Here is a 27236-nt window from a genome sequence, read left to right on the forward strand (position 1 = left end):
TAGCTAGTAACTTGTTCTTAAGAGCCTTACGAATTTGTTCCCCAGAATTCCTGGAAAAAGAATTTGAACTAATTCGCAAGCAACTTTCGTCTTTAAAATATCCTGACCATATAATTGAGAAAGCAATTCACAAAGCAAAACGTAATTTTCTACCGACCCCCTAAAGACAAGACAGAGATACACCCAACAATAAAATAATAATTCCCCACCTGGACACGATTAAGAGAATAAACCAATCCCTTCGGAAAATCGAACCCTTTTGTATTTACTTACCCAAACACCTTAGCCAAATCCCTGATTAACGTCCAACAAAAGGCATCTCCAAAGGACTCTGGGGTATACGAAATCCCATGCCAGGACTGTGACCAATCTTACATCGGATTTACAGGTAAATCCCTTCCCCAGAGATTAATACAACACAAACGGTCAGTTAGGTATGGACAACAGAACTCTGCTATTTTCAACCATATAAATGAACATAACCATAGAATAAACTGGAATTTGTCACGTGTAATTTATAGCAGCAACTGCCGGTACAAGAGTCAAATGATGGAATCGGCCTTAATAAAAGAGAGGCAGGTAATGAACATCTCAAAAGGAGCATGGATTTCGGACACGATCGACAACCTCTTCATTCAACCAACCCTTAAGAAGATTAAAGGAAGATTATCAGCGGGGGTGACTTAAATTGGCTTGTTTGTGGATGGACCTCTTGGTATAAATACCACCTTTTCTGTAAACTTTTCTCATTCATCTACCTTGAAGAGGGAGACAGCAGTCTCTGAAATATAGTACTTTTTTCTCTATATTTTGGGGTGTTTTTATGGGCTCCTTTTATTAGATGGAATTCTGTTGTTACAGAACATTGTTACCAGTCATATTAATAAACATATATGTAAATACACACACACACACACACACACACACACACACACATATATATATATATATAATATATTAACAAAGAAAAATTAATATAGTTATGAAATTCACGACGAGAAGTATAAATAAATGAAAAAAAAAAACCTTTCGTGTGACTCCACATCCGTGTCATGCTGAGCGCACATTACATTAGTCCAGGATGAAAAGCAGAATTAGAGAAATGCAAAAAATAATAATAAAAAAAGAACAAAGAACACCTTATAAAAAAGAGAAATAAGAATAAAATAGAATGTCCCAAATTATAAAGCAGACAAAGAGAAATTACATATCAGAGTGACGTAAAGTGTAGAACAAAATAAAAATTCGTCATAAAATCATATTTGCTGTCATACGAGCACATATTTTTAACCATGATCATTATACACGTATTTTTTTCGCGTCATCGCGAACTATACATGCGAATTCGTGCTTCCATACAATTAGCATGTTGGAAATATGTGGCACGTAGAGAAGCATTTTGGGCTCAATAGACAAGGTCATAACCATTACGTAGATGATGTCTGACCTGCGTTATTGTTTATGTGTGTGTTTCAGTTATGTCTCTGTTATTCTCATCTTTATTTTGCCTTTATTTCTTTGATTTCGTTCTGCTGTTAACTGCGTTGCATAGAGGGATTCTATAGTAAATGTATGGATTCCAGTTAAGGTTTTGTTATTCCACATTTATTTGTTGTTAATTAGTTCCCTCTTCTATTTTTTTACATATAAGGATTATACTGATGCATTTTCTTTGTGTCTGTAAAATTATAGTTCCACTGGAAGGAGCACGATATCTTAAGAATGGTTGAACGGAATTTTTTTTCCATCAGGAGACCCTCTTTGATCCTCTCGAGATGATTCACTTTTGGGAAGCATTAAATCTCATACTCTGATGCAATCTTATTTTTTGTAAAAGTTAAGGAATTCAGTTACTGAATATATTTGCTAATTTTCACGAAATTAATGAGAGAGAGAGAGAGAGAGAGAGAGAGAGAGAGAGAGAGAGAGAGAGAGAGAAACCACGCAGTAGCCCAGAGAGATAGCGCGTGGTAAAATGATTTTACTTAAAGGGGGTTAAATGTCTAAGTTTGAATACCCGAGAACCCTTGTGTTGATGAATCCCGTCTCTCTCTCTCTCTCTCTCTCTCTCTCTCTCTCTCTCTTCTATAAAGCAACGTGCCTAAGTGAATGAGGGGAAGGGGAGCGGGACGGGGGGCGGAAACCCCCTCGCATGTCATATCCATAAAAGCGTACACACAAACAAGTGCTTGTTTGAATGCAGATCTCATAAAAGTTAATGTTGGGTCATTATGTAAGTGGCTCGCTTTGACGAGAGAGAGAGAGAGAGAGAGAGAGAGAGAGAGAGAGAGAGAGATCCGAGGCTACTAGGAACATACGAATACTGACAAAGAACGGGGAGAAAGAAATTAAATAGACCAAAATGAAGGTTGGGAGAAAAACTGACTGGCCTAGAATAAGCCTGAGAGAGAGAGAGAGAGAGAGAGAGAGAGAGAGAGAGAGAGAGAGAGAGAGAGAGATCCGAGGCCACTAGGAACATACGAATATTGACAAAGAACGGGGAGGGAAAGAAATTAAATAGACCAGAATGAAGGTTGGGAGAAAAACTGACTGGCCTAGTAAGCCTCTGAGAGAGAGAGAGAGAGAGAGAGAGAGAGAGAGAGAGAGGTGACTTCGATCTCGTCAAATGCGGCATATTCCAGCCATGCTAATGAAAACTTATTTTGAATTTCTCAATGGAACGATTCATTTTTTAAGTGGTCGTTAAGTGAGCAACAAGTGGTCTGGAAATAACCCAGAATATTCGTCTACTTTTGTTTTTAATTAATTTCTGAATAAAAGGTTTAATATTTTGTTAATAAGGGGCGTGAACAAATGAAACTAAAAAATAAATGAAAGAAAGAGAATTTGGTGATTATTACACCAATTCAATATTGTAATTAATGCTTTTGATAATTATAACTGAAAAAATATTCATGGTTTGAAAGAATGGTATCAATTTATGGTTTTATTTATATATAAACAAAATCATTAATATTTTGATTATATCGTAATGTTTTTGTTAATCATTTGTAAAAAATATTCATGGTTTAAAATCATGTGACCTTAATGAATGCCAGAAGTAATAACAAGATCTAACGGGAGGGGGTGACTGAATAACTGGATATTATCTGGCGTCACAAGATGAGAATGCGTGAATAATTTGATTGTTAGAAAAAACTGAAAAAATAAACAATTCAACGAAATATAAATCATCTTGCCGAATAAAAAATTAAAATAATTGCTAACTTAATGAAAGCTATCTTAAAGCCAACTAATTCTTACTACCTCATGCATTTAAATAGAAGTATATTTAAAAGAATCGTTATTTTAATGAACCCAACTTAAAATTTCGACTTTAATTAAGTTCACCTCCTCCGCAAATATTTAATTTCACACGGCCTGTTTCCTGTGGCGCGTTTAAAATCTGATACCAGGCGTTCTGGAAGAGGAGAATTCAGATACGAACTGAGGTTGGAAGTCATGTAGATCGCAATTACATTTGCTATCAGATATGAAGGTTTTGAGTATCACTTAATAACTGTCGGGTTCGGAATTTGGCAAATAAAAATATATCCATATACACAAACACGACTGGAATTCTCAGGAATCATTTTAAATACCCAGAATGATCTACCTAGCAAAACTCTCGACTGAAACCGGACCTCACCACACAAAAATCAACGAGACGCTCGTTTTCTTTACGAGTTATAATCCGTTGTCTAGTATACGCCCAGGCTGAGCTGTAAAAACGTTCATTTAAGCTAGCAATTACAACCCCATATACTCCGTCTTTATTCCCCGGTTTTACGGCCACCGTTGGAATGGATCCAACCACTGGAATAGGGGTCAAATAGGTCAAGGAATCTAGACGCAGATTCTACCGTGATGGGACGGAGGGAGGATGAGGAGAAAGACTGGATGAAGACAGGAAGAAATCTGGAAGCAGACTGTAAGACTGATGAGGAGGAGAAAGACTGGAAGAAAACTGGAAGTAATCTGGAAGCAGACTGTAAGAATGGTGAGGAGGAGAGACTGGAAGAAAACTGGAAGACTGGAAAGGAGGAGAAAGACTGGAAGAAGACTGGAGAAATCTGGAAGCAGACTGTAAGACTGGACCTTACAGACCTTACAGACCTTACATCTTGTTCGGGTTGCCCCAGGTCCCTCAGTGTGAGGCACCTCTAATGTCTACCAGAGAGTTGCTAGTACATCTTCCGGTATATTTTGCATCTTCCAATCTTGGATGGTCTGGGATGCAGTTTAGATATTTGTCGAGCTTATTCTTAAACACATCTACGCTCACTCCTGATATATTCCTCAGATGAGCTGGCAACGCATTGAATAGACGCTGCATTATCGATGCTGGTGCGTAGTGGATTAATGTCCTGTGTGCTTTCCCTTATTTTTCCTGGTATAGTTTTGGGCACTATTAATCTACCTCTGCTTGCTCTTTCTGATATTTTTAGTTCCATGATATTTTCTGCTATTCCTTCTATCTGTTTCCATGCCTGAATTATCATGTAGCGTTCTCTTCTCCTTTCTAGACTATATAATTTTAAGAATTGTAGTCTTTCCCAGTAGTCTAGGTCCTTAACTTCTTCTATTCTAGCTGTAAAGGACCTTTTGTACACTCTCTATTTGTGCAATATCCTTTTGATAGTGTGGGTACCATATCATATTGCAATTCAAGTCAAGGGACTACGAACATATGTTTTATAAAGCATAATCATGTGTTCAGCTTTTCTTGTTTTGAAGTGCCGTAACAACATTCCCATTTTTGCTTTACATTTTGCCAACAGAGTTGCTATTTGATCATTGCATAACATGTTCCTATTCATCATCACACCAAGGTCTTTAACTGCTTCCTTATTTGTGATGGTCTCATTATTAGGTCCCTTATATGCATATAGCTTTCTTTCTCTGTCTCCATAATTTATTGATTCAAATTTATCAGAGTTAAATACCATCCTATTTACCTCTGCCCAATCATATACTTTGTTAAGGTCTCTTTGTAGAGCGTTCCTATCTTCATCACAAGTAAGACTAAAAGAAGACTGGAAGTAATCTGGAAGCAGACTGTAAGACTGGAGAGGAGGAGAAAGACTGGAAGAAAACTGGAAGAAATCTGGAAGCAGACTGTAAGACTGGAGAGGAGGAGAAAGACTAAAAGAAGACTGGAAGTAATCTGGAAGCAGACTGTAAGACTGGAGAGGAGGAGAAAGACTGGAAGAAAACTGGAAGAAATCTGGAAGCAGACTGTAAGATTGGAGAGGAGGAGAAAGACTAAAGGAAGACTGTAAGACTGAAGAGGAGGAGAAAGACTGGAAGAAAACTGGAAGAAATCTGGAAGCAGACTGTAAGACTGGAGAGGAGGAGAGAGACTGGAAGAAGACTGGAAGAAATCTGGAAGCAGACTGTAAGTTTGGAGAGGAAGAGAAAGACTAAAAGAAGACTGTAAGACTGAAGAGGAGGAGAAAGACTGGAAGAAAACTGGAAGAAATCTGGAAGCAGACTGTAAGACTGGAGAGGAGGAGAAAGACTGGAAGTAAGACTGGATGCATCCTGGAAGACTGGAGAATAAAGTGGATCTAGATGGGAGGTAATAAAAACGAAATGGAGAGAGTTGGTTATCTGAGTTATCTCGAGAGTAGACAGACATTCTGTGGGGCAGGAATGAGGAGATTTGCATTCGTAAGTCGAAACGTGAAGATGGAGGTTCTCTGGATTTATATGTTAAAAGAGGAATTTAAAATAGATTAGGAAGAGAGAAATACGAGTCCCTGCGTGCGTATTGATAATTAATGCAGATGAACGTCATCCTTTCAGTCATAAAACGCACACACACACACACACACACTTATTCAGCCTCTGCGAAATTCTGCCACTCGTATATTTCCTGTGTTTTGTCTTCCACGAATCTCAATTCAACTCCAGTCTCCCTTTTCATAGTTCTTACAATTCAGAAATGTTCTCTCTCTCTCTCTCTCTCTCTCTCTCTCTCTCTCTCTCTCTCCTCTCTAGTAGTCTGCACAGTGGTTCCATCACACATACCCACCCCCGTCTCAAGGAAGAAGGAAACCACCTTTTAAAATACCCAGTTGTTTCTTGAAATGGGGAATCCATAAAATAAACATCATAAAATGTTAGCATCACTACCGTAAATTACTGTGGGAAAAGAACCCTAATGCAAAACATCTGACCATATTTCATTGCTCTATACGAAAAGCAAATTGCACGAAGACAGAGCTGAATATAAAGGCGAATATGGCATAACAGAACCTGCAATAAAAGAGGCCCCTTAGGCATAATACACAGGGACGAATCTTTTTGACATAAACATACATCTCCATGAAAACAGGGTTATGAAGTCATTTAAGAACCTCTTAGGACTTTTTTTTTCCTTTCCTATGGGGTACGTTTACGAGAGAGAGAGAGAGAGAGAGAGAGAGAGAGAGAGAGAGAGAGAGAGAGAGTAACGTATGACAATATAGTCATATTTCTTTAAATAAAAGGCTACAATAGTTTTCTCTCCAATTATTAAATTATTTCTTATTACGACAATTATACCAAATCATCATCAGTTCTCCCTCAATCAAATCTTTATCTTTATCAATTCTCCCTCTATCAATTCTCCCTATACCAAATCCTTTATCAATTCTCCCTCTCCAAAACCATTTTGTGTAATACGTATTTCTCTGGAGAAAAAAAAAATGCAGAAAAAACTCCACTAAAAATCGATTTCGTCACTTGACCTGATCGTTTTTGGACTTGGACAGGTCATTAAGTGAACTTCCCGGGGCCAAACTTCCCGACAGGCTGTTGTTGGGGAATACTTGATAAATCGGCATACTTCCTCGGTGGAGTTTTTAGCCTCTCTGATAGTCCGTATTGTGCAATGAGAGCAATCTTTTATTACATTGCTTATGACGTAATTCACGCCAGGAGACATACTTACATCAAACGTGAAATATCTCATATATATCACCTTTTCATCAGAGATATTTAAAACAATATTAGCCTCAACATTTAAAAACTATTTTGAACTATAAAATCTCATTTAAGATATCCAAAAAAATACTTAAAAAGGACATTTTAGTAAAATATAGCTTGAGATCGAATGCCAACAACGCCTATGGCTTTAAAAAGAGGGTCGGAGCCATTCTCAGAGATATTTAAAACAATATTAGCCCAAACATAAGCTTAAAAACTATTCTAAACTATAAAATCTCATTTAAGATATTTGCAGAATACTCAAAAACTACATTTTAGTAAAATATCATCGCTTGATATCGAATGGCAACACCGCCACTGGCTTTAAAAAAAGAGGGCAGGAGCCATTTAAATTGTTGAATCGAATAGCTCAGTTCAGTTTGAATGGACACCTTTAAATTCTTCCCGGCGAAAGAATGGTTTAAATACTCCCCTCCCCTCCATTCATTCGGGGGAGTCAGCGGACACCTGCATCGTCGGGAGATTCAAATCGCGCCTGTGGTTCACTGTATCAGGGCTCTTGACTGGCGGGAGTTTAAATGCCGTCTTCATGTGTTTAAGGCGCGAAGGAAAAAAAGCTATTTATGGAGGATGTGATCTTGTTATTGATTAATTTATATAATTATAGAAGTAACGCATCATCTTTCGTCTCTTGTTATTATTTTTAAGTACATACTTACGAATATTTACTTGTAATTTAATGAAATACCAATTTTTCATAGCAACATATGATATTATTCGCGGTGAGTTAATTTGGAAAAATTAAAATTTTTCCTCCATTTTCTAACATTAAACTTTTTTACGAGTATTTACGAAAAGCATGTATAATATTACTAATTTTTCCCTCCATTTTTAACACTGAACTTTTTACCAGTATTTACGAAAAGCATGTATAATATTACTTATTTTTCCCTTCCCAATTTTTTAAACATTGAATTTTTTACGAGTATATACAAAAATCTTGTATAATATTACTTATTTTTCCCTTCATTTTTTAACACTGAACTTTTTACGAGTATTTACGAAAAACATGTATAATATTATTTATTTTTCCCTTCATTTTTTAAACATTGAATTTTTTTACGTGTATATACAAAAATCATGTAAAATATTACTAATTTTTTCCTCCATTTTTTAACCCTGAACTTTTTACGAGTATTTACGAAAAGCATGTATAATAGTACTTATTTTTCCCTCCATTTTTTAACATTAAACTTTTTTACGAGTATTTACGAAAAGCATGTATAATATTACTTATTTTTCCCTCCATTTTTAACACTGAACTTTTTACTAGTATTTACGAAAAGCATGTATATATTACTTATTTTTCCCTCCATTTTTTAAACATTGAACTTTTTACGAGTATTTACGAAAAGCATCTATAATATAACTTCGCATGTTATACTTGACTTAACGTAGTGCCGGGCCAAGTAACCTGCCTGGTGTATGGTATTTGGGATCTGTATTAGAGGTAACCCCTAGAATGTATATCTTAGAAATTCACTTTCTCATGATTTCCAGAGGGTTTACCGCTCACATTGAAGAGTAACTTGCCTCGTCCCCTATTTCAAATGTATTTCGGCTGACAGTTTCAGTCAGTTTCGTACAATAATTCATTCGACTTGTCATTTCTTGGTTCCGGCCGTAAAAATGGTCGTCCAGTAAACCTTTCATAGGTGTCTGAGGTAGTTTTAATAAGATATGAAATGAAACTCGGTGAGAATTAGTTACAAACCCCAGAACAGAGAATAAACTCTCTCTCTCTCTCTCTCTCTCTCTCCTCCTTCTCTCTTTCTCCTTCTTCTCTCTTCTCCTTCTCTCTCTCTCTTATCTATATATATATATAATATATATATATATATATATATATATATATATATATATATATATATATATATATATATATATATATATATATATATGTGTGTGTATATATATATATATATATATATATATATATATATATAATATATATATATATATATATATATATGTATATATATATATATATATATATATATATATATATATAATATATCTATATATATTATACTACATACATACTACATACATACATATATATATATATATATATATATATATATATATACATATATATATATATATATATATATATATATATATATATATATATATACACATATATCGCCCTTTGTCGTGGGGGAAAATGACCCCTATAGAGAACAATTTTAATGGGTCACAACTGGGAAGGCCATAAAATAATAGACGACGAAGTATTCTTATCGTCATAATTAAAAGAGGGTTTAAGATCAATCACATCGCAGAAATATCCATATCAATGCAACAGAACTAAAGGTATTTGTTTTACTACCTAGCATGCTACTCAAGTGGCAATAGCTGCTCTTAAGTAGTCGTCAAAACAGCAAGAGAAAGCGATAAAGTAGGGAACTGGACTAACGAGAAGGAACTGAGAAGAGGGTTAGAGATTAAACTAAACAGAAAAAAAGCTAAACAGACACATAGCTAGATAGACAGACTGACAGAAAGTTGCATAACTAAAGAGACGTGTCCTAATTACAGAGAAACAGACAGACAGAGATACATATAGAGAGAAATATCCTTATTCCAACTTGATTGGCAAAACTAAATATATAATGGAGGGGGAGTGGACAAAAAATAATAGGAATTGGACATCCCCATTACAATAAAAAGCGTTTGGTGAAAAGGGGAGGGGAGGGTGCCAGTTTGGGAAGGAGATGGGGAGGAGGAACAAGATGATTTTGGGGAGCGGGGGGAGGAGGGGCAAAGGGACAGGGACCAAGATTTGAATAGCCCCTCTGACACGGAGGAAAAATATATGGTAGAATTCAGACGTCTAAAACATGACGGGCGCGAGATTTCTTTTCCAAAACCTGCCAAATTTTCCTTAGGCAAAATAAATAGGTTGACATATCATGAGATTGCGGTGACAGGCAAATAGCCGCCCTCCCCACAGCCCCGCCCCTCCCCCCCATATGCGTGTTGCCTAACGCTGATATAAGGATTACCAATAGACGTTGCCTGTCTTTTGAGGGAAGTTGGATCACTCTGAGAAGGAAAACTGTTGCTAAGACTGACGTCTCATCATACGAGGTGGAAATTGTCCGAGGGTTTTGAATGAACATTCTTACGATTTGTTTACATTTTTTATTACTACCACCATTCAGAAAATACGCATATATTAATCTGAATAAAAAAAAGAGGGAAAAAATGAAGGTAGCTGAGAACTTATAATACATTTTTCAGTATTATTCTTTATGCATTTGTTAAGATGATGGCAGTAGTGATGGAATTAGGTTTACGCAATAATGACGTAGTAACTACAGTACTTACTGCAAATAGTGATGATATTAATGACTGTAGAAGTTATAACAAGCCCGCTAAGAATACTATATGGTAAACATAAAATCATGGCACCGCTGTCATAGCCTTGATATCTTACCAATTGTCATCAGCACTTTAAAACATAACCAACTGTCATCAATACATGCACCAACATTAAGAAAACAAAAATTCAGGTAAATAAGACAGGTGTCCCCTTAAATCAATTCTTTGTCCAATTCTATTTCTCTCTTTTTTTTTTTTTGGACAAACACGAAAAGGATATCACGTGATCGTCAGTGGGGTTGGATGATTGTTGGGGGGGGGGGGGGGGGAGATGGGGGTGCCTAACAGCCCCATCGGCCTCCCTTTACCCTCTTAGAATGATACAGGCTCATGGGCCACCTATAAATAACTTTCTTAGCCACGCATAATAATAACAATACTAATAATAATAATCTTATTATCAACTTGGTATTTATAGCAAGGAAGCAACGTTAACGTAATGTATAAAAGCATAACTGTATATTATCTTGCTAATTAGAGCAACTTGAAAAGAGAGAGAGAGAGAGAGAGAGACTTCTTTTTGGAGACAGAACACGATGACGTCACGTTATCTCGTTAATACAATGAAATATAAACCACGACCTATTGGGGAGATCGATAACTGCTGGAATTCTCCCCATAATTCCAGCGGTGGAACGAAGCTCCCCGCTGCTCAGATCCCGCAGTTGCTTGGCTTGGCGCTTTCTCTCAAGCAATTGCTACGCAGCTGTTTACACAAGGGTCAAGAAGCTGCTATACAGCTGATGGTAATCAGCAACTTGTGGCCAACTGTTACACTAATAGGTGAGCAACTGCTACGCAACTGCAACTAATTGCTCATGGTAAGCAATTCCTAAGCAACTGGTAAGCAATTGCTGCACAACTCCTAAACAACTTACAAACTGATAAACAATTCCTAAGCAACTGGTAAGCAACTGCTACGCAACTAATAAGCAATTACCAAGCAACTGCCAGTGTTACTTTTGCCATTTTTTTTTTAGAATATGGAGTTTCACTCATCGAAAATTTACACACACACACACACACACACGCGCGCGCGCTAATATATACATATATATATAAATATAAATATATATATATATATATAGTATATATATAGTATACTATATATATTATATAATATATACATATATATATAAATATATAAAATATTCTATAATAATATTATATATCTAATATATATATATTATATAATATATACACTCCTTCGGGATACAAGAATGATACATGATACAGTAACCTTCAAGTCTACAATTCTACGACTTAACTTAAAAAGCCTACAAAGAATTTCATGTCGGGTTCTCTTTTATCCTCTATGAGCTAAATAACCCTTTTGGGAAATCACAGGGAAGAGTCTAATGAGGAAGAAAAAACTCTCTTAGATGAAGTTTTTTCTTTTTTAATTTTCTCTCCAGGATTCATCTTTCTCTTCCTTGAACGAATGGAATTTAAGTAATCGTAAGTGTGTAATGACTTGATACTTAGAAAGGAAAGTGATTGGGGGTTTTGGGATAATCTAATAAGAGCCCTTATTATTATTATTATTATTATTATTATTATTATTATTATTATTATTATTATTATTATTAATTATTATTATTATTATTATTATTATTATATTAAATATTAATATTAATATTATTATTATTATTATTATTATTATTATTATTGTTCTATCACAATCCTCCAATTCGACTGGGTGGTATTTATAGTGTGGGGTTCCGGGTTGCATCCTGCCTCCTTAGGAGTCCATCACTTTTCTTACTATGCGCGCCATTTCTAGGATCACACTCTTCTGCATGAGTCCTGGAGCTACTTCAGCCTCTAGTTTTTCCAGATTCCTTTTCAGGGATCTTGGGATCGTGCCTAGTGCTCCTATGATTATGGGTACAATTTCCACTGCATATCCCATATCCTTCTTATTTCTATTTTCAGATCTTGATACTTATCCATTTTTTCCCTCTCTTTCTCTTCAACTCTGGTGTCCCATGGTATTGCGACATCAATGAGTGATACTTTCTTCTTGACTTTGTCAATCAACGTCACGTCTGGTCTATTTGCACGTATCACCCTATCCGTTCTGATACCATAGTCCCAGAGGATCTTTGCCTGATCGTTTTCTGTCACTCCTTCAGGTTGGTACTCGTACCACTTATTACTGCAAGGTAGCTGATGTTTCTTGCACAGGCTCCAGTGGAGGGCTTTTGCCACTGAATCATGCCTCTTTTTGTACTGGTTCTGTGCAAGTGCCGGGCATTCGCTTGCTATGTGGTTTATGGTTTCATTTTTCGTATTGCACTTCCTACATATGGCATTATTATTATTATTATTATTATTATTATTATTATTATTATTATTATTATTATTATTATTATTATTATTCAGAAGATGAAACCTATTCATATGGAACAAGCTCACCAAAGGGGCCACTGACTTGAAATTTAAGCTTCCAAAGATTATGGTCTGCATTAGGAAGAAGTAAGATGAGGTAAAGGAAAATGCAGGAGGAAGAAAACCAACTTATCATAAAAAACTAATAAATCAACAAATAGATCAAATGTATTAAGATGCAAGGAGAATAGTATCATGGTAGTAATGTATTGGCCCTTCGCTTGAACCTTTGAAGTAATCATAAATTACAAAATATATTTGTTTCTGTATTTTATATCGAGCATGATATAAAATACTGCTTGCTTATCGATCTCTCTTTTGTATTCGGTCGATAACAACAAAACACTTATAAACGATACAAAGCGCGTTTACCATTAAACCTATCTCATCACTGGCCTTCGTAAGAAGATCGTTCTCAGAATTCAATAAGAAATACTGGTCTTTACATAAGTACGCAAAATGGAGGTACGTAACGTCCCGATGGTTGGGACGTGAAATCCCGTTCCTCTCATATACTATCGTCGCTGGAGGTCGACGGAACTGGCAATCCGAAAGGAAATGTGAGTCCTGCCTGCTAAAATTACAAAGCAACTTAATTTTTGGCTTGGTATCAAAAGCACTTACTAGGGCATCCATCTCCTCCCCTCCCCCCACTACCTCGCCCACACTCACTACCCACCCAGAACCCCCATCCACTCACCTTAAAAAAAAAAGAATCCATTTGAAGAGCAGAGTAATATGCAACATCATTTTCCAAGAAACGTACTGGAACCAAGTCCAAAACCGATTTATTCCTTCAGTAGTTCCAGGTGAATAATGTTTATTTCAATATGGTAATGTTGATGCTATAACCCTTCTTGCATTAAGTAATACCTCTCATGTTACGTTCTTCGTTAGTTTCCGAGAAGTAATGTATGATCATTTATTCACGTTTGCAAATTTGGTCTATGAATCACGCGAGGAAAATGGTAGGGTTACGAAAGAAATGGCAGTAGATGTTTTCAGTGTATCTGAATATGTAAACAAAAAGAAGATATATATAGATATATCTATCATATCTGAATTTGAATTAATTACACATATATGGGCATAAACGTGTCTCATAAATGTTTGGGGTCAGAAAGGAAAAATAATTCAAGGGCTAATCCACTAAGAGCTTAATAAAAAGCTTAATAAAAATTATTATATATTTATTGTATTCTCAAACGTATTTTTGCGTATGATTGCACAAACGTTTTTTCACGCAAATGTTGGGGGTTACAAAGTAAAAACATTTCAAGACTAATCTGCCAAGTATTTAACCAAAAATACTTACGCGCAAAATTACAATATTACGCTTAACTAATCGGTAATATATTCAACATAATAAATCTTCATAAAATATAAAAATAAAAACCTAGTACAAATCTATCAAAGCTACTAGAAAGAAAAATTGCTGTCGTGAAATATGTGAACTTGAAACCCAGCCTACAAAATAATCCCTTTTCCCTGTACGTAAGTTATCACGGGGAAGGGTCATGGGGCGGGTAGGGGGTGTTCGTTGGTGGATTGGGAAGGATGGGGGGAGGGGGAGTAATCCCCAACTCCCACAATACTCCTTCTACCCGACCTGCTGAAACCCCCGACTAACAGAACAAGCAATAAAACCCATGTCGTTAAACTGATAAAACTCCTCGTGTAGTGAGAGAGCGTGGGTAAGCTAGAGAGAGAGAGAGAGAGAGAGAGAGAGAGAGAGAGAGAGAGAGAGAGTTTTTTGCTAAGCATTTTGGGAAGGGGATGATACCCTGCTTATACAAGGTTAGGGCGACGCTAAGACCGTGAGAAGAAGAAGAAGAAGAAGAAGACGAAGAAGATAGGGTCTTAACCTTCGGCCTCAGATAAGGACACATATCTCTGAAGTCTTTATCTCCCGAACTCCTCTTTCCTTCCGTATGCATCACAAGAAGGGTCTTTTTTTTATTTAATTTTTTTTTTTAGCTCCCAGAATCTGATTCGATAGATAGAGAAATCTCTCTCTCTCTCTCTCTCTCTCTCTCTCTCTCTCTCTCTCTCTCTCTCTCATTCTCTTCCATTATTTCTCCAACTTTCACACACACACACACACACACACACACACACACACATATATATATATATATATATATATATATATATATATATATAATATATATATATAATATATATATATATATATATATATAGATATATATATATATATATATGGATATTTCTTAAAAGAGACTCCTTTCAAACGTATCTATTCATTTATCTTTTTTTCAATTTCCTATCTAATTATATCATGGCGTCAGTAACCTAGGTGCTGCGACGCCAGTTTTAACAGTCGCAGACGTATCAATCAACGTAATTGAAAATGCATAAAAAGAGACAAAAAATATTTTATTTCCGTCCTATAACAGTTAGGTTAACACTGACAAAACAACGTAGGAACTGTGGAATAAAAAGAAAAAAAGAGGAATTACGTGATCCGCAAATAAAGAGCTTCAATGTGTATTCGGAACAATTCCCCCCCCACCCCCTCAACCCCGCCCACCAAAAGACGGAATTTAATTCTGATTCATTCCAATATTTGTATTCGGAATTCGTTTATGGATATATATTATTAAGTGTATACAATGAATGCACGTACACACACGACATACACACATGGAGAGCAAAAAAAAAAGAAAGAAAAAAAAAAAAAAACTACTATATTCGCGTATTTTCTTGGCATCTCGCGAAAGCTACACTAAAAAAAATGAATATAAAAAAAGACATTAAGAAGTAAGTTTAAGTAAAGTAAAGAGAGTGATAAACTCGGAATGCAAATTCAAACTCCGTTTTCAGAGAGAGAGAGAGAGAGAGAGAGAGAGAGAGAGAGAGAGAGAGAGAGAGAGAGAGAGAGAGAGAGAGCACCTTAGCATATCCATTAAAACTATATATTGTTGATGACTCCACGTAAACCGTATTACTCCCCTGATCAGAGAGAGAGAGAGAGAGAGAGAGAGAGAGAGAGAGAGAGAGAGAGAGAGAGAGCCCCTTCCGGGTCTGAGATAAATAGGATATCTCCTGATATGCGTCCTAATTTCCTGCAGGAAAAGAGAGAGAGAGAGAGAGAGAGAGAGAGAGAGAGAGAGAGAGAGAGAGAGAGAGAGAGAGAGAGAGATACGGAAGTCTTCGGCAAAGCGACTGATGTTGCATCAATATGTCTGAAATGTTTTTGAAACTGTTATTAATGTGAATAAAATGAATTCTACGTTCACAAATGTAATTCTCTCTCCTGAGAAAATATGGTGTAAGAACAAGAGAGAGAGAGAGAGAGAGAGAGAGAGAGAGAGAGAGAGAGAGAGAGAAAACAGATGCGGGGTTACCCATTAAGGCCAACCAGGGTATCGATTGGATATCGATATCAGCGAAGCGTCTCGTCAAGCTATCTGCTTCATAATAGTACACTCTATAGACATAGTAGTACCAAGTTCCTCTTATTTGCCAGTGATTCATCGTGAAGGGTCTTACGCGAATATCCAGACTATAATCTGTTTTTTTCCATCTGTCCATCCGCCTGTGGTGTTTCCGTATGGTAACACTGCGTCCCGGGCTTTAGATAGTTACATTCAGCTTACATTCAACAATAATAATAATATCCTATTTCGAATAGTAACGGTGTACTTCGCATACAGTAAATTATTAAAACACTTTTCAGTTGCAAATGTATACCCAGATATCCTTTTATTTACCTAAAACTTACATATAACGTAACTATTTAAAGCCCGAGACGCAGTGTTACCATACAAAAACACCACAGGCGGATGGACAGATGGAAAAAAACAGAGTATAGACAGATTCCAGGTGATCCTTTCTGCTCGTCTGTAAATAAATAAACTCCTGGATAAACATACGCGTTCCGGTGGTTATTTTAGTAAACACATCGTGTTTCCGGTGATTCAACTTCTATTGCAGCTGCATAAATTTCAATTGGTTACAGGAATAATTCACAAAGGCAGCATCCTTCGCTTATGGATAGAATAATAAACAAGGCGCGACCCGGCCTCCAGCTTACTCGAAACGCGAGCAAGATTTTCACCTCGCCCACAAGTTGTAAACATTACATTCCTAACTTGACGTAAATTAAAACGTGCTAAAATCAACAGTCAAACGAAATGGAAAATGAATACGATAGATCTTATTAGAAATAATTACTCTGTACTGTTTAACATGCACAGTATTAATTTTTTACATTTTCATTATAATAAATAAATCATAAATATCCCGTCTTAAAATTCCCGTATCTTTAACTCAACGTAAAACACCTTTTCCAGACCTTTTTAGGCTCTTCCATAGACCTTTCTTAACCTCCAACAACAACAACAAAGTCGTTTGTAGGTTTACTCCTCGAGTAAGCAAAAATGTTTTTATCACTTATTACAAAACGGTAAAGATAGTCAATATAAAACTATAAGACATGAAAAGACTAGTCTAAATCACATCTCTTACAGCTAGATGAACCCAACCACATCCCTCCAAACGCAAAAAAAGGAATTAATTTGAGATACAAAACCAGTTTCTAACAGCAAAACGTAGGCCTAACGTAACCGCTCCAGCCATTGCCAGATACGGAGAAACCTTTCCCTTCCTTCAGCATAAAATCAAACTTAAATAAATAGAGAAATAAATGGTATGCTATAACGGACGATGCCTGGACCATTTAGCGAAGCGTTTCCTCTTTTACGATTTCCAAATGGCTTTTGGATGAGTCTAGTTTCTCCCGAATCTAGAATTATTATTTATCAAGTTTTTTTCCCCCCTCTCCTACTTTCTCGAAAAAAGATTCTTCGAAGGCATCGAAAGAAATGGGGGGGATGTATAAAAAGATGTCCCTAACTTCGTCACCGAACTAAGAAATCTCCAGTTGACAGAAGTGATTATGGGATCATTCTAATACTCGGATTCTGTGCTGGCACAAGGCCACCTTGATCTCACAACGAAAAAAAAGGACAATAAATTCGAAGAGAAAGACGCCATAGACTCGACGAAGAATCAGATCTCAATTTAATGTGGATCAATTTAGCATTAAGTATCTACTTGTCTTTCTCTCGTATTACGGAAAAGCTATTCTTAAAATGAGCAAAAACATCTGTGTGTGTGTGTGAGTGTGTAATTTCTTCACCATGTTCACCACGTCCTTCTGTTTCTCGCTCGTAACTGTCTCTTTTTTTCAAGGACTAAACTTATAGAAAAATGGATAAATTTCAAATATATACACAAGTAAATACATAAAAAATATAAACCAGAAAATAGCCCATCATGAGGTCCAAGAAACCACGAAACTTTTTTTTATTTTTTATTTTTTTTATCAGAGGGGTAACTGGAGATTAGAATGAAAATGTCAAAACACACACATACACCAACAAAAACAACAACAACAACGACAACAACAACAACAACAACAACAACACTGAAATAACCTCTGAACGACTGACAATCTGGAAGAATGAATGGGAGAGAATGTCTGGTAAGATTAAACAACTGGAAAAATGGCCCATCAGATTTTCAACCAACGTGAAACCGAATAATTATATCAACTATAATCCCGTTAAAAAAAAAGTTATGTTGCTAAACACCTGATGTAAATAAAGAACGGAGAGATACTAGTTGAAAAATTACCCCATATCTGAGTAAATTAATGTTATGACTTGAGCCAAATAAAGAGTTTTCCATGGTAGAAATAATTAGGAAGCAATGACCATAGGGTGAGGAAACTCCTTGAAGGCAGAGAACGGAGGAGGGAAAAGTGAAAATGGCATTCTGGGGGCGGGGGAGATGGAAGGGGAATGGGAGTGGGAATGGGAGCGGGAATGGGGAGGGGGTTGGAGGGCAATGGGGAGGGGTAGGAGGGGAATGGAGATGGGGGGACTTAACAACAATGGGGAGCAGACCAAGGTGGATATAATAACTAATTAAGGCGACAGTTCTTGAGGGAATTATATAGAGGTAGGAGAACATTATTATTATTATTATTATTACATTATTATTATTATTCATCATCATTCATCATCATCATATCATCATCATCATCATCATCATCACATCATCATTATTAATTATTATTATTATTATTATTATTATTATTATTTATTCTTATTATTTATTATTATTATTATTAACATTACAAAAAATGTATGATTTTATCCGTATCAATATTGATACAGTATAAAATATAAATCTTTGAATGATGTTAAAAACATAATCTAAATCCTTAAGAGTTACAGGTACTGTCCTTAAACCATATTTAATAATATGCAAAGACTTAAATAACCAAAATCAAATTCAATAAATATATATATAAAAAAACAGAAGTCCCTTCTCCCACTCACCCGAGATCCAGCTGCCATTGAAGGTGTGGATCTTGAAGTCGTCCCCTAATAGGTCCTCTAACTCAAATCTCCGACCTTTGACTCTCGGCCCGTCGTCCGGCGGGGTCAGGAGCAACACCGAGGTCACTATCATGCCCAGCACGAAGCAGATGACCAAGACTGCGATGATAATACCTTTCCAGTTTCTTTGATTGGGCGTGGCAGCGGCCAATTCCTGCAAGAATTCGAAGGTGTGTGTCAGTGGGGGCGTCTACTGTCGGTTGGAACTGGAGATGTCAAGTTGTCTAGATTCATTTTTTTTTGTATTTTTTTTTAATTTCTTTTACAAGACATTTGGGGGTTTCTCAAGCCAATGGGACCCAGTACAGCCAGCGGTGCATGCTTAGAAATGAAGGACAGGGATCTGCAGACTATGAATATTACTATGGATAAAATTTTAGATTAATTGTTTCTATTTTTTAAAATTTTTTTTAAGACATGTAAGGGTCTCTCAAGCCACGTAGAGGCGGCACAGCCATCGTTACATGCTTAGGAATGAAGGACAGGGATCTACGAACCATGCATATTACTATGAATATCAGTCAAGTGGCGTTTAAATCAACTCTTAATATCGATTCAACATGATTGTCACGTGTCGGACGGAGCGTCAGATATTCCCAATTGGCTTAATAACCTGATGATCAGGTACGGAGGACTACGAAATTCAGTTCGTTTAGGTGTCACACATACTTCATTGCTCTCAGGATAAGATAATACATAGATCAACTCTCTTGATATTTACGTAATTAAACAAAGTTCGAGAATCAATAAGTTTTACGTGGTCAACAAAATAATTTTTTTTCAGCAATATCGAAATATTTTCAGTGGCTATTTTCCATATCTAACATAGAGATTTAACGGATTAAAAAAGACTGATTTTTCAGCAAACTTCGAAAAAACCTTGTTTTTATTTACCAAATTAAAAACATGTTTTTTTTTAACAAAAGCTAAAAGACCCATTTTTAACATATTTCAAACCCTTTTTAAACAGAAAAAAACTATATGAACAAACTTGTAGATAAAGGAGTTCATGCAAAAATTCTTCCATACATTTTAGACTAAAAAGAAGAAGAAGGAGAAGAAGAAGAAAACAGAACGACCGAGCCCTCTAAATAAATAAAGCTAAAAATAGACAAAATGCATCCTACAAATAAAAATAAATAATTAAAATAAATAAATAAAAACTTCTGAAGCTTTCTGCTCAATGCAAAACATAACGAACGGAACCATAAACAAAACGAAATAAATTCTAAATACCTCGAAGTAAATTCAAAATAGACAGAATCAAGGGACCGTAGAAACAAAAGAGAATCGTCTTAAATATCTTAAAATCATTCAAAGTAGACAGAACGAACGGAACCTATAAACAAATCCAAATTCTTTATCTTAAAATAATAGAAAACAGACATAACGAACGGAATTTATAAACATAGAAAATGTATTGTAAATATCTTAAAGGTAATTCAAAAAATTGAACGGAACCAATAAACAGAACGACTAAAAATAAATAATAAAAGTAACATGCATCCAGGGCCCGTTCGGAGAGAGTAAGTAGAAACAGACTTCCCGCGCGCGCGCACAAATACCAGCCAGTCATAACGACCCTCAGTTATGCAAATCGCGATTGGGAATTAAGGATAATACGAGTGTTGGGATGCTGTTAGTTCCTCCAGGAGGTCAGAGGTTTTAATCTGGGATTTTGCTGTTTGCAAGGGAGCCGGGGATTAATTCCATTTTTCTCGGGGGTGGGGTGGGGGGTTGGGGGGTTGTTAGAATTTGCATAATTCTATTATACAAGTTAGCTTAGGTAGAGAGATTAGGGTATATCTTACTCTCTCTCTCTCTCCTCTCTCTCTCTCTCTCTCTCATCTTCTCTCCTCTCGGCAACAGCCAGAGTTTGCGATTGAGTCTGTGTGTATATGCATTGATAGGGATCGTGTATTCAAATACACACATACAGACACAGGCGCACACACATACTATATATACACCCACCCATATACATATATATACATATACTATATATATCTATATCATCTATCTATATATATATATATATATATCTAATATATATGATATATTATATAAGTATATATATTATTATATATTATATATTATATTGAGAGAGAGAGAGAGAGAGAGAGAGAGAGAGAGAGAGACGAGAAGAGAGAGAGAGTGCATCAGTGAACTCACTGTGAGATGTAGCTTGACGACAAGTATGGCTCACCGTCAAAAACTACATATTTCCACCACCGCATGCAAAATGAATTTTAAGATTTTACTCGACACTGGAAGTCCAAAAGCGCATATTACCACACACCACTATTCTCTCTCTCTCTCTCAAGCAACGGCGATAAGGCCGAGAGAAGCGGCCTAGCTATGTGTCATTCCATATGACACCTTATCTGCTCTCGCAAGTAGAAGAGTCCGGACGATGAAGGACTTATGGCTGACGTTTTTCTTGACAAAAAAAACATTGATCGTAAAAAATTAAGAAACCGTTTTCTTTTTCGTTTTGTGATTATTTACGGGATGAGACGGACTGGGAGTAAGAAGTTTTTTTTATTTTTTATTTCAGATAGTATATAATAGTAAAAGAGAATGAAAGGAAGCACTTTTACGGGTTTCAGCTAATCTTTAGACAGTGACAGAGCACTGCTTGATAAGAACTTGCTGTAGCTTTTTGTTTTCCGCACCCTTTCTCTCTCTCTCTCTCTCTCTCTCTCTCTCTCTCTCTCTCTCCTCTCTCTCTCTTCTCTCTCAGAATGTGAACTAATAGCGGTAGAATTTGAATCTGAAAAATGAATTGAACCATTAGTAATATATAGACCCCAAATACTAAAGAGTTTGACACAATAATAGAAAAAATGGATGATATATGTAGAAATCACAAGGACTGGACTATTCCCCTATCCGGAGACTTTAACTTTCCTTTTGTAGACTGGAAAGAAAGAATAGGAGATTGTGGTTGTAGTTATACATATAAAAAGAGAGTAATAGTAGTGCAGAAGATAAGAGGCAATTCGAAAAGCTATTAGATATGCTAATAGAATACAACATTCAACAAATAAATCACCTGCCAACAAGAAAGGAACATTTTACTGAGACCTAGTATTTGAGAACGAGGTGAATTATGTTAAAGAAATAATAGTTTATAATGCGAGTATTTCAGACCATAATGTCATAGAATTAACAGTCCATTCCAAAGCAAGTGAAAACAGAGATAAGCAAGAAATGAAAAAGTGGGAAGGATATGGAAAATACAACTTCTACAGTAAAAATATAAAATGGTCAGAAATAAATGAAGAATTAAGCAAAGATTGGGATAACATTTTCGTAAGTGATGACATAAGGGTAAATACGGAGATATTATATAAAATATTAGAGAAAATAGTGGATAATTATATACCAAAGAAGAAAAGTAAACATCAGTCATGGATACCAAGAGACAGAAGGATCTTGTTCCAGAAAATCAGAAAGTGGAAAAAAGGTCTTGCAAAAGAAAAATATGCATGGAAAGTGATCTAACTAAAAAATGCAGAACGAAAGATTATACAATCAAAAGAAAATGAAAAACGGGACTTGGAAGAAAAGCCCTAGTCAATATCAAGCAAAACCCCAAACTATTATACTCGTATGCGAAAAAGATGAATAAAAACAAGAACAGAAATAGGCCTTCTAAGAATTGAAGGGAGATTAACGAATGAAAAAAAGGAAATATGCAACATATTGGCAGAAACGATATAGAGAGAATTCACCTCAAGAATTGATAATGAAGATAATGATATAGAAGTAAGGGGAGGAAAAAAATAGTGGAAAAATTTAGCAGACATAGATATTAATAAAGCTGATATTGTGCAGGCTATTAATGAAATTAAAAATGGAGCTGCAGCAGGGCCTGATGGTGGCCCTGCTATTTTGTTAAAGAAAGTAGTTCATTCTATCGCAAAGCCACTTGCAATATTATTAAGACAAAGTGTAGATACAGGCACGATTATGATGAGCACAAAATTAGCATATATTACCCCTACTTTTAAAAGTGGATCAAGACTAGAGGCAAGTAATTATAGGCCTGTGAGTCTAACATCACATATTATGAAAGTGTATGAAAGGGTAATGAAGATAATATTATGAAACATTTAATAAAAAATAATTTGTTTAATATAGGACAACATGGTTTTGTACACGGGAAAAGTACACAAACCCAACTGTTAGTCTACCGTGAGAACATATAAAAAAACAAAATATGAAAAGCGGAAATGAAACAGATGTGGTTTATCTAGACTTTGCAAAAGCTTTTGACAAGGTAGATCATATATACTAGCGAAAAATATACAAACAATAAAATAGTGGATAAAGTAGGAAGATGGCTAAAAGAATTTTTACACAACAGAAAACAGATAGTTATTGCAAACAATGAGGAAATCGGATGAAGCTAAGGTAATATCCGGTGTGCCACAAGGTACGGTCTTAGCTGCAATTACTGTTTGTTATTATGATTGCAGACATAGACAGTATGTTAAGGACTCGGTAGTGTAGTTTCGCCGATGACACAAGAATAAGTAGAGAAATTACTTGTGATAAAGATACGAACGCGCTACAAAGAGACCTTAACAGAGTATATGATTGGGCAGAGGTAAATAGGATGGTATTTAACTCTGATAAATTTGAATCAATAAATTATGGAGACAGAGAAGGAAAGCTATATGCATATAGGGGGACCTAATAATAAGACAATCACAAATAAGGAAGCAGTTAAAGACCTTGGTGTGATGTTGAATAGGAACATGTTATGCAATGATCAAATAGCAATTCTATTGGCAAAATGTAAAGCAAAAATGGGAATGTTGTTACGGCACTTCAAAACAAGAAAAGCTGAACACATGATTATGCTTCATAAACTTAAGTTCGTAGTCCACTTGAATATTGCAATATGATAGGGTACCCACACTATCAAAAGGATATTGCACAAATAGAGAGTGTACAAAGATCCTTTACAGTTAGAATAGAAGAAGTTAAGGATCTTGATTACTGGGAAAGACTACAATCCTTAAAATTATATAGTCTAGAAAGGAGAAAAGAACGCTACATGATAATTCAGACATGGAAACAGATAGAAGAAATTGCCGAAAACATCATGGAGCTAAAAATATCAGAAAGAGCAAGCAGAGGTAGATTAATAGTACCCAAAACTATACCAGGAAAAATAAGGAAAGCACACAGGACATTAATCCACTACGCACCAGTGTGATGGTAATTGCTTCCTAGCAAAGAAAGATAAAGGAAAGGAGAACGCATTTTCGAGAAGTTCGGCAGTAAGGAGGTTTTCGCGCCCGTGTTGGAGGCGCCTTTATCTCGCGGCTGTTCTGGAATTGTCGGGCGTGTTGTGGAGCGCAAAAACGCGCCAATGTGACATGAGAAATGCCGCGATTTCTGATGCAATACCTCGTCTAGATTCATCAAAGAAGTTCCGGAAATCTCTGGAGCCTGTGACGTTCGCCGTAGGCTCCGCCCCCAGAATGCCGTATAAATACGACGAACGAACTTTGGAGAGCAGTGATCGAAGTTAGAGAGAGGGAGATCGTAAAAGAGAGACTCCAGTTAGTCACAGAGAGTAAGAGCCACAGATCAGATTATCAGTGAGAGATCAGCAGCAGCAGAGATCATCCGTGAGAGATAAGAGAGAAAGGAACCGACGAAGCATCATCAGAAGAGTTGTTCGAGAGTTGGTTGGATACTGGTCTAGTCGTCTTCAGGAGTGGACGGCCGTGTTTTCTCGACGTCGAGCAGACTCAGAGAAGAAAACGTCCTGCTAGAGGTTTTTGGGGAGTTCCTGCCTTACAAGTAGACTATTTGCTGCAATACGGAGTTAAGAGGACGTCTGCAATCACCACTCTACTTTTGTGAAGCCACCGCTTTGAATTGTCAAATTGACTAGCAAGTATTTGAATTGCCTCACTGTTTCCCCAGTTCATGCAGTGTAAGATTCTATCTTTTTATGCAAATACCATTCTGCATTTACCTATGTTAGTAAGCTTGTAAATAAACCTTTGTTTGTGTTAGTGTTTCTTTCTATATTCGTATCCCCAGTTTCACTGTTGGTTTGTTAAAGAAAAATATTTTTTTTTAATTATTTCATATCGAACCTGAAGCGGACCTCTCTCAGAGGCCGTAAAAACTGTGTCGACCTTTGGCCAGGATATTTCGACGCCGTACACCAGCATCGACAATGCAGCGTCTATTTAATGCGTTGCCAGCTCATCTGAGGAATATATCAGGAGTGAGCGTAGATGTTTAAGAATAAGCTCGACAAATATCTAAGCTGCATCCCAGACCATCCAAGATTGGAAGATGCAAAATATACCGGAAGATGCACTAGCAACTCTCTGGTAGACATTAGAGGAGCCTCACACTGAGGGACCTGGGGTCAACCCGAACAAGATGTAAGGTCTGTAAGGTAAGGTTCTCTCTCTTCTCTTCCTCTCCTCATCTCTCTACTCTCTCTCATCTCATCTCATCTCTCTCTCTCTCTTCTCTCTTCCTCGTTCTAAACTCATCTCTCTCTCTCTTCGGTCTCTCTCTACTCTCTCTCTATATATTACTATATATATATATATATATATATATATTTATATATATATACATATAATCTATGTATAATCAAAATATATAAATAAATATATATATATAATATCTAATATAATATAAAAAAATATATATAATATATGTAAATATGTACTTTTTAGTATATATATAGATATATATATTATATATATATATATGTAATATATGTAAGTTATATACTTTGTTATATATAATTCTATATATATATATAGTATATATATATATATATTATAATATATAACATGAATACATACATACATACATACACGACATCAACCATTCCACCTACACCGTCTGAAACATGGGATTGCGTAGGCAACCCAAATTATCATCATCCCAAATCAACCACAATGTAATCTAGGCATCCAATCTATCCGTGATCTTTCCAGAAACCAAAGACTGGGGGAGAGCGTCAATATTACGTATTAGACTTTTCGTGGTTTGTAATTTTTTTTTTTTTTTTTTATTGCTAAATGATATTCCGGCCCCCTGCAAATGCAATTACGGGAGCAAACAGTCTTCTAGATGATGACGTGGTTTCATGGTTCAGATGGTAAATGCAAATATATAGGATATTATATATGATATATATACATCATATATGTACGTATATATATATATATATATTCGTATCTAATAAATAATAATATAATAATAATAATAATAATAATAATAATAATAATAATAATAATAATTATTATTATTATTATTATTATCAATATTTTAAAAAAAAATTTTTAATTATTTATTATTATTATTATTATTTTATTAATTATTATATTATTATTATTATCAATATTTTATTATTATTATTATTGTTATTTATTATTATTATTATTATTATTATTATAATACGTGTACAGCAGAACTGTACAATATGAAATTAGCCAAAAGTGTTACTTGCTAAACAAGCTTCTACAGACTTGAATAATAATGTAGAACAATATAGGCGAAAAACACCCTATTAACAAATACACACACCTTGTAAGGTGGTAAAAGCAAGCTGGGTCTCTCTCTCTCTCTCTCTCTCTCTCTCTCTCTCTCTCTCTCTCTCTCTCTCTCTCTCTTGCGTGCATGAGTGTACACTTCCCCTCGTTCTACGTTCGCAAATGTTCACCTGTACTATTGATCCAAAGGTGGTGTTTACGTCTATGAACGGGATTGGCGGATGGCGGGGGGGACAGGGGGAGTTTTAACCCCTTTACCACAGAGCAACCAGGATTTTATCAGAACTTGAGCATGTTTTCCACACTCGAGTAAGCGGGGTTTCAGATCAGTGTGTACGCAATGGTTAGAAATGAATGATTGTTTATTATAAAACAGTACTGCTATTGACATGGGCTCGGTTGAAATTGTAGTGACTTTATATGCAGTAAATGACTAGGTTTATAATTCTCTCTCTCTCTCTCTCTCTCAAGTACACCATCTGCA

At 35.8% G+C, this 27236-nt stretch overlaps 1 protein-coding gene across 1 annotated transcript in view; it reads right to left on the reverse strand.

The window, feature by feature from the left end:
• The window catches only part of LOC135204249 (dipeptidyl peptidase 4-like), a gene marked incomplete in the record, with an annotated part of 468438 nt that overhangs the window by 88254 nt on the left and 352948 nt on the right, over positions 1-27236 (reverse strand). Inside the window, 1 exon segment of the mRNA XM_064234365.1 lies at positions 19143-19356. Coding sequence (XP_064090435.1) covers positions 19143-19356 — 214 coding nt within the window.

This window comes from Macrobrachium nipponense, chromosome 44, assembly GCF_015104395.2.
Source record: "Macrobrachium nipponense isolate FS-2020 chromosome 44, ASM1510439v2, whole genome shotgun sequence".
In the NCBI taxonomy this organism is placed as follows: Eukaryota; Metazoa; Arthropoda; class Malacostraca; order Decapoda; family Palaemonidae; genus Macrobrachium; species Macrobrachium nipponense.